Here is a 13,797-nt window from a genome sequence, read left to right as displayed (position 1 = left end):
CAGCCAGAAAGGCTCAGAAACATCCTGTAATTTAGCATCTTGAAGCTGGGCCACTTGTACACAGGATTTCTCCTGAAGTTGTACATGTTTTAGACATTTCCTATGTTCACCAGTTACAGCATCATCAAGCAGACATCCAGTTTCAGGGCAGATAAGTTAAAATCAACTTCAAAATTACACATTTGTGCCCTCGGTCAGACCAAAAGCCACTCTGGAGCATTATACCACCTCCTGCAAAGAATTCTGCTACAGCCCCACATCTCCAACAACAAAATCATAAAGGACTTCTCAAGAGGGCACCCAGGCTGCCACAGCAGCCAGCCCCGGACAGACCTGACACAAGCTCTCCCACACACAAATATGCATAAACATGCACACACTTCTGCTTGTCTGCTTTGCTCCAGGACACCTTAATCCCTGCCCTTGTTCAAAAGGCAAGGGGATTCTGATATTTTCAAGTCGCCTGCAAATAGCTCTCGTCACCAGGCTGACCAGCAATCCCATCTCACACCAGAATAAACATACTTCCAAATTGTCTCTTTGCTGCACCTTGCAGAGAATTGAGAAAGAGTGAAGGGCACGAGGCTCAGCCCCAGGGAGCACAGAGCTGCATCTCCCCCAGCTTGGAGCCCCATGAATGCTGCCAGGACATCCCACAAGGCTCAGTGAACAATCTCAGAGCACCCCCAACCCACCTTTATGGGAGGGGAGGAGCCCCCACAGACACCCCTGTGCTGGGTGGAGCACCAGCTGTGCCCAGTTACCTGCAAAGGAGCCTGGCAGCTCTCATTCTTCCCGGGCTGTGCCTGTACAGACAGAGAGCATGAGACAAGCAGTGCTCCCCTCGACAAAAAGACGGGAACAGCCCTATGGCCTTCTCTGTTCTCCTCCCTAAGATACTCAGAACAGGGAGAGATGCTCCCCATATCCTTCCTGGCTCCTCAGCAGTGAGGCAGAAGCCAGTTTTGGGGTCATTCCTGGGGCCAGAGAAGATGTGACTGAGGGAAGAATCTGCAAATACAGGTTCATAGTTAGGGTTTCAGCCTCCCAGAGCTGCAGTGCCATGAACAACTTCCCTCAGGGAACTCAGCAAAGAAGAGTTTTTGTAGAATCACAGAACGGTTTGGGTTGGAAGGGAGATTAAAACCCATCACACTCCAGCCCACAGCCATGGGCAGGGACACCTTCCACCATCCCAGGTTGCTCCAAGTCCCATCCAACCCAGTCTTGGACACTTCCAGGAATGGGGCAGCCCGTGCCAGGGCCTTACCACCCTCTCAGATGAGCTGTCACATCTTAAGTGACACAACTTCAATGTGTGTGTTCCCTCTGCCTTCAATGCACAGTTTTATACCCAGGAGAAAGGAAACATTTTCAGTATTTGGTGGCAAAGGCCAGTCTCCTCAGGGCATCAGTGCCAGTTCATTCCGGTGGCTCTGCACAGGGGAACTCCTGCCAGCAGTGAATTCACTCTGCAGAGGAGTTGGAATTCAGGGTGGTAATGGAATATAGAGAAACAGCAGTGGAACAGCTGTAAGGAACCTCCAAGAAAAACTTCCAAAATGAGGTATTAAATAAATTTAAAAGCAAAACAGTTCAACAAATGGTTGAGTTCAGGCAACACATAATTACCACCTTAAACCAAACCAGGATGAAGCCACCTAATTCCACCCATTCTTACCAGTGGAATCTGCTGGGAATGAGCTCTCTGCACTGAGCTGGCAGTCAGAGCCAGTATGGTGCAAGAGGAGTTAACATTTGCAATCAGCAAAGCCCAGAATAAACCCCAGTAAAAGAGGGTGGGCATTTAGTTACCAAGGAGAGGGAACGTGTTTGTCACTTGATGGTTTTCACTGCATTTTGCTTTGCCACTTAAAAAGCAATTAAATATTTATAGGATTATATATGGGAAGGGATATATATATATATAATGAGAGAGAGAGAGGTGTATTTCTATAAAACTCCTTCTTCCTTACAAACACCACCATGGGGCTGAAGAGGAAGAAGGTGTTCCCAGGGAGGGGTCTGGAAATGTCCACTAACCTGACAGGGTGGGACAGATGGAGAAGGGTGCTTCCCATTTCAGACTCCCTTGTTAATTCAGAAAGAAGTGGAAGTTTGGGTTTTCTTTTCTCGCTACATCCCAAGTCCCCACTTTAACAAAACCCAGTCTCCTCTCCTCTGCTGTTTTTCTGTTTTGTTTTGTGTTTGTAAAAGCAGCCAAGCCTGGCTTTTATCAAAGGACCTGAATGTGTCTTTGTGTCACTGCAAGCAAAAGGAACCAAACCAGGGGGGTGGCTGTGCTGCTGCTGCTCCACACAGAGCAGACCTGGTGTGTCTGATCATCTCCAGCACAGCCGCCTGTCCCGGCACCAGGGATGCTGCAGGGCACTGATGCACTCTGACCTCACGTCTGTCTGGAGAAATAGTTTAAAGACTGGGAACCTTGTCACTCTGAAAATGAAGCAGAGCTCCTTGAAGTCTGACTTAATTCACATTAAAGCAACCCTCCAGTAGCTCAAATATAGTGCTTTTATCCTCAAAGTCAACTGGTCTGCATAAGCTCCCAAGAGTTGAATAACACTTCTTGGGGAATTTAACCATATAGTTGGAATTTTAAAAACCCGCCTTTATGCAGTCTTGATCCTCAAAATTAATAGATTCAAAAAATAAAAAAAGAGGAAATGCAGCAGAAAAGAAGAGCATGTGCAACTTCTGGCCAGATTCAGGGTATCACTGCCTTCCCCCAGCATGCCTTTCCCAGGATGAGGGATGGGGCAGAGCCACTGGCAGTGATCACCCCAGTAATGAGGGGGACAAGCTGGACAAGCTGTGGTTTAGGATGCAAAGTTTAGGAGAAGAATTGAAAGAAGCAAATGAACACAAGGAGTCCCTGCACCCATGGCACAGAGGAGCAGCATTGCCCACACCCACAGCACCCAATGCTCCAGCAGCAGCATGCTTCCCATCTAATCCACCTCCAAAAAGTAACCAGCAGCCTTCAGGCAAGCTACCAGCAGCTGCCAGTAGCCAAAAAGCCAGGATTTCTTCTAAGAAATTGGAACATTCACTCCCAATTCCCTATCAAGGCCCATTTTTCCATCAGCCATGCCCTCATGTTAGTCTCTTGACAGGGCTTCTGCGCAACGCGGTTGAACATATTTAAATGTTTGCACAATAGGGCCCCAGAAGCATCATTATTTGGTAGTAGTTACTGCCAAGACTTCCCAAAATATGAAGCAGATCATATCAATACCAACTGTTCTCATCCTCCAGACAGATCTGCTGGGGGAAAAGAAAAAAAAAGAAAAAGAAAAATCTGTTTGACATCTCCTCCAAGTTCTTCGATGCCTGTGAGCAGTGAAGCAGCACAAACCTGCTTGATCCTCCTGCACCAAGTGTGCTCTACGAATGGGGACATCTCAGAAACAGCACAAAATGGAGAGAAAACCCAGACAAACTCAAGCCAGAAAGTGCATTTCCAGATGTAATGCACTGACAGATTTCATCTCTACCAGTATTTTTTTAGAAGTCTGAGAACAAACACACAGATGGTCGGGAACGTCATTGAACCTATTTAATTTTTCTTTGTGAATAATTCTCTCTCCACCATGTCACCCTTGCTGGGAAGCCACCCAAGAGCCTGAGACATGAGGGGTAAAATTTTTATGTGGTGCACGGAACTTAGTAGGTCCACTATGGGGCACATGGCTTCTCTCTGTTGCTTGTACAGCCAACATCCACAGCTGTGCCACTGAAAGCCAGAAACAAAGGGAGAAACACGGGATTTCTTGCAATGTACAGGAAACACCACACATGGGATGGAGCCAAGTCCACCACTGGAGTTGTCTTGACATAACTGGTCCCAGTTAACTTGCAATGAAGGGAACCTTCAGATGAACAAAGTCGCAAAGTCAGTGGCTCTTGCCATAGGGTTACTCAGGTAGGTTAAAAAGTAATTTGTGTCACACAGCCAGAATCAGGTAAAGATTGGCTTTTCTTGGCCTTCATGTCTTGCCATGATTGAAATCATTGTGAAAAAATAAACCATCAAGGGCTGCCCCCATTCAGCAGAAGCCAAGTTCTTTTAATGCCTTCAATATGTAATTACATAAATAGACCAAATTTAAAAGTGGGCTAGAAACATGAACAACAGCTTCAACTGCAAGCAACATAGCTCCACATCCCCATCCCAACCCAGATTCTGTATGGCATACAAGATGAATGTGAGGTCTTTCACAAACACATCCCCAGCTCAAATTTGTAGGAAAAAAAGTGAATTCTTGCCACCAAACCAGCATTCAAGGCAGTGATGTTCTCTCAGAGCTCTCTTCTGTCCTTCTGGCTGCACTCAATTCCTCCAGCATATGCAGCTTTTTCTCCTTCCTGCCCCACATGGTCACATTTTAAAAAGCAAACAAACCCATGCTGGGGGGGGCAAGGGGACCTTGGAGATCTGTCATTCCTGCATTTCCAGCAGCTCTGTGCCTCACTCCTACACAAGGGCACGAGCTTGCTCCATTTGCTGCAGGGATGAAACCCAAGAAGCACATTGTGCTGCACAGGCTGCCAAAGCTGGGTGTTCGGGGGCATCTTGGCACCAGTACCTCTTCTGCCACATGATAAAACAGACTGATGGTGACAACAAAGAACAGGTGGAGGCTTAATTAGGTCATTAACCACGTGAGTGCATCCTGTAAAGCTGCATTAACCCAAGTGCTCATACCCACCAGTCCATGCTGGGGTGGGAAGGCACAGCCTGCAGACACCATTTCTCCCCCAGGCTGAATGCTGGGTGGGATTACCCTGTGCTCATGCTGGGAAGTGATGAGAATTGTTGCCTCCTGGGTCTGATTTAGAAAAGCAGAAAGAAATCCAGCCTTTTTACAGTCTAGTTTAACATGGTAGGACAGGTGCAATGCAAAAGAGATCGGCAACTGAATCTGTCTCCTCATGCTGTTTCTTGCAGTGTGTAACCAAAGGATCTGTCACTCACACTGGTATACCTTGAGTTTATTTGATGATTCCTGCACATCCAGCACCTATTCCAGCCAGGTACAGCCACCACGTGCATCCCTGCACCTCACCCAGCACCCCCAGCCAAGGCACCCAGGGACACAACTGCAGCAAGACTCTTTCCAGACTCCTCACCACCATGGATGCACAAACCTGTGGCCAAATTCCTTACTCTGGCTGCTTTTAAAATAGCTATTCAGTGATTTTCTACAGCCAGCTTGACTTCATGAAAAACGAGGTGCAGGAGTACCCCATCACACATCTCCCTCAGCATACGTGGGACAAACCCGCTGGTGTCACAACACCTTCATGTGGAGCAAGGTCTGGGTGATCTGTGTATCAGACTTGATAAGTGATTTTACTGCTGATCTAGACAGCTACTGCAATAAAGGTAACACACAATAACAGACAAAAGCTTCCTGATCTCTCTCTGTTTTCTGTCTGAAATAACACCTGGAGTCATAAGTATGATCACAGCTGGTATGAACAGTGCTCGGCTTGTGTTGGTTTGGGTGGTAGTGGAAGGGTAAGTGATCCACGCTTATGGCTGGTATTTGGATTCACACCCTGGTCTCTGTAATCCAGGCAAGCCACACTTCTCAGTGAGCAACTGTTGCAACATAATTACTTGGTTAAAATCCTGTTATGAGTCTCAGCTACAGCCAACCATGGGTATCACTCTCCAGTTCACCTTCCTCCCTCTCACGAAATTGTGGTGGTCAAAGCATGAGCAAATTTGCAATGCAAAGACACCACTCTTTAGGGGCTGGAGCTCAGAACAATTTCCTTTAAGAAAACTCTATTTAACAAGAGCTGAAAGGGACTGTCTGACCCAAAAGTAGTATGTAAAATAACCAAAAAAAAGTATTGATAGATTTGCTCATGTTTTGACCCCAGTTGGCAATTAAGTACCACTCAGCCCTTAGCTGCTCCAGCCTTTATTGGAGTGTCAGGAGTGATAGAGTTATATTTGGATTCTTTAAAGGGCACTACACCTACTGCCCCTGCAGCCTACAAAGTCAAACAAATGACCATGTCTTGGAGCAACAAAACTGGACCAAACAAACAGCACCAGGGAAGAGAAGTGTTTCTGGTCAAGGAAATGAGGAGACACTGGTTTTATATCTATAAAGATAGTCTAGGATTCCTCAAGTGGGAAGCCAAGGGAAGAAGCTAGTGAGGCAGATGGAGCTATTTGTCCAACCTTTGTCTGGGCTGGCACTCCCTAAAAGAGACCAGAGGGAAAGTTAATTAATGGTATCTGTTTGTGAACACCCAGTGCAGCGAAAGCAGATTAAAAACTTTTGTACAGCCCCTCTGATCTACTTTGGCTTTGACTGCTGTTACCTACATGCTCCCAGCTACAGTCACAGGTGATGGTGATTCCTGTGCAGAGTATTTGTGCAATGCAAGTCGTGAAACGTCAGTCTGGAGCTTTTTGTACCAGAGAAATAAGGTGGCTCTTGCTTCAGGAGCACATCGGTGGTAGCTCACTGTCCCAAAATCGTTTCTGTGCTAAAACCTGCTTCTATCAATACTGCATGACTGAAAAATTCAACCTAAGGCCTGCTGGGGTGAGACACATTCCCACTCTGTTAAACCCAGGGTGAATAGGAGATGACAGCACTACTGACTTGATGAGGAGGGATGGAGGTACAGTGGGTACCATGCCAGAACCGTCTATTTTCAATAGTCAGCTCTGCACAGCCAAGTCACTGCTCACTTGGGTGACAGTGATGCATCATTTGAGCAAGAAAGAGGAGGAAAATAATTGGAAATTAACAGGAACTTCCCAGGTGAGTCAGTCCATGAACACTGAACCAACCTGCTCCAGAGACTCCTCTCTGGAAAGGCAGCACTGAAGGGGTTGGCAGCAAAAAATATCTGTGCCTGGATAAATGACTTCATATGTCGAGACAAAGATAAAGTTACACAGAGCCTCTTGCGGAGGACATGGTCATCAGGTTTATTTTTGTAGTTTTCATTACACTCAAAATAACTTTGGCAGACTTAGAAAAAATAAATTTTCAAAGCCTTCTCCTATTGATGTCACCAGTTTTAATTATTTTTTGCTGAAGTGGTCTAAAGGCAAATGCTGCTGGGATGGGCTGGATCCTGGTGTACTGCTCCAGGCTTCCATGTTCAGATGCTGGGGCTGCACCAAACACCGCCAGGATAAATCCTGCCACAGCCTCACTGCTCCATGCCTCCAGCCCATTTCCCTGCGACAGTGGTTTTGAGGCCAGACTGCCTTTTAGCTCGAGTTCTGCCTCTGTCAGAGGCGCCGTCAGCTCTGGGAATAACACTGATACTGTGCTATTTCCTGCCTCAGAAAGTCCTGACCACATCCAGCACTTAAAGTCACGTCGGTAGGACACTAAATGTCACTGCTGTCTGACACAGCAGCTGGTCTGGGAGGGTGTTATTTGGATGGGTGTGAGTGGATGTGCCCTCCTTCACACGCCAGCACACCGGGAAAATGAGTTTGAGAGCAGTCTCCAAATTCCCAGACTCAAACCCTTGCTGCACACCTACACCTGGCTGTTGCCTCCTGCTCCCACCACCACCACGATCTCCTCAGCAGAGGTGTGGAGCAGTGCCAAAATTGTGAGCAGAGCCCCTCTGACACTCCCATAACACACCTGGCTGCTGCCACCACTCCAGCAACCCCCTGAGGACACACAGCAACCCACAGGACCACCAGAAAGTCATTCTTCTTTCCAGGGGGATTTTGGGCTCCTTTCCCTGTTGCTGGCTGGCACCCACATGGCTGGGAGGAGATGCCAAACCAAGCAAGACTCTCTCTCCGCCATTTATTTCCATCTACTGCAACCACTCAAGAAAACACTCCCAACATAAAGGTTTCCATCAACAAAGAATCCTGAAGCCAAAGCTTTGAGGTCCCAAGGATGAGATGGGGACCCATCACTCTGTGGCAGCAGCTTTCCAGCACCTTCCAGCGAGATGATGGAGGGTGTCAGTGCCCATCCCAGGTAGCTCCTGGGAGAAGGAACTGGCAGCTCCTGCACATGTGGTGTGCAGACACAGCTCCAGATGTCCTTGGGGCCTTCCACAAATATCCAAAAGGGACTGGTCGCCAGGAAGGAGATGATGGAAGGTAGCCAGCAGTCATTTCTATGCTCAAAGAGCATTTTTCCAAAAGTTGCTAAGGTCTGCAGATTGTTTTTTTGAAGGAGTAAGATTTGAAAACACGTGAAACAGAAAGAAAGTGCTTGCATTTAAATGGCACCATTTGTCAAAAGTCCTTCCCAGCCGGTGGCTCTTTGTTATTTAGACAGTTTAACACTTGGATTCTGGCTCATTTTTTAAAACCCTGGCACAGTCTTTTCTGTGCAGGAGAGAATTCTGATTGCATTTGTAAGTTTAGTACAAAAAAATCCTGTTTATACTAATCCATAATTCCAGTGTGTCCCAGTCTCCTGCGGGCACAGGCAGATGGAGAAAGCAAACCCTGCTGAAGCGAAGTGGCTGGCAGGGTGCAGAAAACCAAGGCAAAGGGGATTCAGAGGACATTTTAAAACTTGAAGATTTTGTAAAGCTCTTCGTCTCACTCTGTATCATAGAAATTACAGAAAAATACTGAGTTTTCATGGATTCAATAGGCAGAAAAGGGTATCTTGAGGTGAATGTAAGGAATTCCTCATTGGTTTATGGTCAATAGAAGCAAAGCAACTCAGAAAAGCAGAGATCACTGTTAATTTAAGAAAGAAGATTAATGCTTGCTTATATTTGATATTTTTCAGTATCTATTGAACTACCCTGAAGGACTCAGAAATGTGGCACTACAGGCCCAGATCTTGAAGATGCAATAACAGAGCAGCTATCACGGCAGAGCACAAAACAAAGAGCCAGAATTAGCAGAGCTTGGTGCATCCCATTTGGCCTCCTGGAAAACATCTGCCATTTGTCAGGACTACAAAGCCTGGAGAGCCCTCTCCCCCTTGATCTCCAGCAATTAGGGAAATTCTGTTGTGCTAATTACCTGGGGAGACAACACGGGGAGAAGGCAGATAGCGAGTGACACTTGAACACAACATTTACACCAGTAAAAATCAGGCAGATATTTCAAGTTACTGGAAATCACAAAAAGTGCCAGGCCAGCCTCCCAAGACAAGCTGGAGAACATTGATCCCTGGGTTTAAAGTTAGGGTAAATATTAAAAAATAATAATAATAAAAAAAATTAAATTCTATAAATAATCTAAGCAAGAGAGCCTCTGGAGCTGCTGAGTCTGCAGAGGTAAGGAGGGTTTGCAATGCTCAGCTTCCCCCCAGTACACATGGTTTGAATTGCCAAGAAATGGAGCAATCCGCCGTCCTGCCGGCTGCAGCACCACTGCACTCCTGCTGCTGCCAAGCCATTATTGGGAAATATTTGTCACATATTAGCTGGAACATCAGATTACTACACTGAACATTTAACGCTGTTTTGTAATATATCCATACGTTCAAAAGCTTATGACACCGTCTCAGCGTGAATTCTAGATGAAAACAGGGATATGCATCATCCAGCGGCCAGGAAATTCGGAGTTAAGGCTCCAGAGGTACTGTTAAATAAAAAGGCACATGGAAACACAATGCATACATAGAAATACGCAGTGCAAGAGCAGCCAACAGAGCTGGAGCTTTTCACACCCTCAGTCCACAATTCAGCAAGGACCAGATGCTAGGTAAGGCATGCTCTGTGGATTGGGGCTGGTTTAACACTTTTTTCACTGGGTTTAAGGAAACATTTGCTCTCAGACTCTAGCATGGTGCATCCAGCACCCTGAGGTCTCGAGGGACCTGTTCTCACAGAGCTTAAAGACTTCTGGCACAGCAAATACCACCTTTAACAAGAGCCTTTTACACCTGAGGTTTTAAAAGACTCTTAAAATTTTAAGGTGGGAAAATAAAAAATAATCCTTCAAAAACGTATATACGAGCAGGCGGTCAGAGTCCACACAACTGATAAAAAATTGTTTACCAGTGTGAAGTTTTAGTCTTGCCTTCCACCCACCTCCCAGTGCTCATCAGCTGAAGGCTGTCCCAAATGCCATATAGCCAAAGTTCCTGCACCTGCTGCGTTTCATCCTGCAGCAAAGGCTTTGTAGGATCCCACCGGAGAAAGAGGCTGAACACAAGGGGACGAGGGGCCTCTCTGCAAAGTATTACAGGCCTGGCTTAGGGAATGACAATAACACAAGTATTAAGCTGCTGTTTCCCTGCAAGACAACATATGGGGACAGCCTGTCCTGGCCCTGCCCGGCGCCCGCAGCATCCAACCGCTGCCGCCCGTCCCAAATAGCTGAGGGGACCCAAAGGCCATGGTCGTCCCCAGAGTGGGGTCACCAGCCTGTCACAGCCTTCCCGAGCCTGACCCACACTCGGTCCAGCTGCCTCAATCCCCCCAAGGATGCTCTCCTCTCCCTCAGCCACAAAAATGCCCAGACCACAAAGGACTCAAAGTGACACAAAGTTGTTGTCATCCTCCCCCGCATTGCCTTGGTTGAATGAATAAAGCAAAACAAGTCAACTCAAAGCAGCACACAGATGCTCAGAGCAACTGCAGACGCAACTTTTTGCAGCACGCTCAGCACTAGGGACAGAAAAGTTATTTTTTAAGCTTTTAAAAAGATATTATTTTAATTATCTTTTTTTCCCCAAATCATTATTCCTTCCAAGGTCAGGCTGGATAGGGCTCCGAGAAACCCGATCCATCTGGAGATGTCCCTTTTTACTGCAGGGCAGTTGGACTGGACGGTTTTTAGAGTCCTTGTATGATTTCTTTTGAGGATGGCGATCTCTCCGTGGCCCTGGCGAAACGGCCGGGCCCCCTCTGCCGGCCACCCGCCCCTCGCGGCCCCGCGGCTTCCACTGGAGCAGAAAAGCCAGCCGCGCCCCAAAGCCAAACAGTGACTGCCCGCGGAGCACAGAACGGGACAGTTTGGGCTGGGGGTTTTCTGCGAGGGAAGGGCGTTTGGCTTTTGTGTGTGTTTTACAAGCAGCATTCAGGATTTCGCTGTAGTCAGAGTAACTTGACCCTCATTTTAACTTGTAAGCGGATGTTTGTCATCTTGTTCCAAACTACTTTGAATGTGTAGCAAGGCAATTGTATCAAAACAGCGCCCTAAAACAGCCCCCACCCCTTTAAATCCAAACAAACCCCAAATTGAGTCACTTCTAGGAAGAATCGGGCTTGTTTAAAACAAGCCCCGCTGGCATGGCCAGCTCTGAGCATGTGTTTGCTCGTGGGACTGCCCACGGGTGGGTCGGTGGGGCAGCGGTCCCGTGCTCCCGAAGCAGCACCGAGGGGGGGACCACGCCTGCAATGCAGAGAGAGCATCCTCATCCTCAGCTCCCTCTCCCCAGCTTGCTTTGAATCCAGTCGTAATAACGAATTCTTAAGCTTAGCATGGTTATTGGCAAAGTCCCCCAGCCCAGGTGTTCAGGATACCCACCAGCTGCCCATGGGAAGCAGGAGTGGGGCTGGCAGCATCTCCCCATCCCCTTCACAAGGAAATTTTTCTTTCACCAGTGGTTGTTTTTTCAGTGCAGAGGCAAATTGAAGATTAGCTGTTGATTTGCAACTGGCGTAGCTCAGCAGCAAATGCCAGTGAGGGCCACAAGTTCTCAGATATTTCCAGACAAGCTCTTTAACTACAGAGCAGAAGGCAGCCTTTTTTAGGAGAAAGAGGAAAAAATGAAAGACAGCTAAAGATGTATTTGATTTGCCCAAAAACAGCCAAAAGATTTCAGGACAGTCCAGCAGCACATCCCTACATCATCTCCCTGCAGAGGTGGCCAGGAGCAGCCACCGATGGGACATTTCCTACCCACCAGGAAATCACTTCTCTTTCCCTTGGCTCACAAATTACTTTGACGTTTGTTACTAATGACTGTAATGAGCATTTCAGCAGCACGTGGGAAAACCTTCCTTTTCCTCTCTTCCCCCCATCTCCCAAACACAGCAACCAGCAACCCAGTGACCCGGAACAAAATTGGAACTTTCCTGGACAAAAGAAGCATCTTCAATCCCAATTGCTTTCTGCAGAGCAAAGGAAAAGCCTCTTGACCACTTAAGCACACCAGTAGCACCCTGTTTGCTCAGGCCAGAGAAAGATGCAGCCCCAGAGTCCTCTGAGGTTGGTGGACTTGTTGGGTCTGTGCATCATAAGAGGGAAATGTGATTAACCACCTTGCAAAGAGCTGAAAATAAGCAGGGTTTCTTTCTCAGCTGATGGGTTTTGTTACAAGGCAGTGAGGCACACAGGGAGCCTTCCACCAGGAAAGAAAAGGAAGCAAGTACGTTTAAGAGCATCATTAGTGAAGTGGTTCTGAGATTAAACATAATCTTATGGGGAAAAAAACCCCTTTTTTTTTTTTTTTTGTGTCCTGTGAGTAAGGACTAACACTGTGTGTTTTGCTAGAATTTGTATCCAGGATGGCAGGAAAAATTGACCCTGCCCCTTTGCCTATTCTGCCATCCCCATGTAACATTTACTGTTTGTTTATTTTCTTTGAAACTAGAATGGAACTCTGCTGCTTGGAAGTCCTTGCAACACGCCTGTGAATTCTCTCACATCAAAGCCCTGCACATCTTTCACCCATCTTTCGCTACTTTTGTGAAAACACAGAAAGAAAATAAAGGCTCAAGTGCCCCAGCTCAAAGCCACTGCATCCTTCAGTGTGACAGCAGAGCACTTCACAGAACATTTCTATAAATGAGGTTCCTTTACAAACTAATCTAAGCTGTTTATTGTTTCCAAGGAGCATGCACTTCCACAGCAGAACAGGAAGTTTTGACAGTTTTAGAAGTTCATTAAACTCTGGGAGGAAATTTAAACAATCGGTGACAACTTTCCTACAGCAAAAGAAGTCACTGCCCTCCGAAAAGGCAGAGAGGCTGCAGCTTTTAATTATCACACTTGCATTAAGCCCCAGTGATTTTGTTACTACTTCTAAGTTGTTTTGGCCCAACACCCAGGGCTCACAACCCAGTCAAGTTCTTCACTCTTTTATTCTTATAGCCAAACGTCGCTTTTGTCCAAACCTCAAACTCCTTGATGTGTAAACAGGCCAAAGCAAGGCACTGGGAGACGTTAACAGTCTCAAGCACAAGAGCGCTCCAGCTTGGCAAAAACACTTGTAATACATTTTCCTCCGTGGAAAGGAGCACAGAAAGCAGGAGAGGAGGAGCTCAGCGGTGGGTGCCGCGGGCAGGTGTCCCGGGTGGCGTGGCTGTGCTGTCACCTTGGCACCTACCTGGGGGGCACACGCAGTCTGCCGGGGCCTCTCGCGCCGTCCGCAGCTTCGCCAGTCCTTCGCCGAGTTTCTGTTTTGGGGTGGAATGAAAACAGCCCTTTAGAGAGTACATTATACCTAAACATGGACTGTGTAGTGTGCCAACATCCAAACCGTCCAGCTTCCTTCCAGGGAGGGGTAATGGTTCCATCCTGTGGCGTTCAGCCTCCTTGGATAATGCCCCATGCTACAGTGGCACAGAAATACTAAACGTTTCTGAGCAAGTGGCAGCCTACAGCCCTCACATGGAGCAGGCAGGCACTCCTCCTGCACATCCCGAAGTCCCTTGAGCAAAGCTCCATCGGCAGGATTCATCCTGAGCTCCTTTACAAGTCCCATGCTCAGACGTGACCTGATTTGGTTAATTTTGTACTTAAAATTCATGCTCTGTGGAGTATTAGAGGTTTCTTCAGCAGGAGGATGAGGTGGAGGACAGAGACTGGACTGTAACCCTCAGGCCTACCCAAAGCCCAGTGTT

The 13,797-nt window shown here is 47.2% G+C and overlaps 1 protein-coding gene across 1 annotated transcript in view; it reads right to left on the bottom strand.

Moving 5' to 3' along the window:
• The window catches only part of COL23A1 (collagen type XXIII alpha 1 chain), a 173,249-nt gene that overhangs the window by 155,891 nt on the left and 3,561 nt on the right, over positions 1 to 13,797 (bottom strand). The window contains exon 2 of the mRNA XM_088174022.1: positions 13,281 to 13,350. Coding sequence (XP_088030148.1) covers positions 13,281 to 13,350 — 70 coding nt within the window. The remainder of the gene's footprint in view (positions 1 to 13,280; positions 13,351 to 13,797) is intronic.

Source organism: Sturnus vulgaris, chromosome 15 (genome assembly GCF_052056855.1).
Source record: "Sturnus vulgaris isolate bStuVul1 chromosome 15, bStuVul1.hap1, whole genome shotgun sequence".
In the NCBI taxonomy this organism is placed as follows: domain Eukaryota; kingdom Metazoa; phylum Chordata; class Aves; order Passeriformes; family Sturnidae; genus Sturnus; species Sturnus vulgaris.
This window is presented reverse-complemented; position numbering and strand designations above follow the sequence as displayed.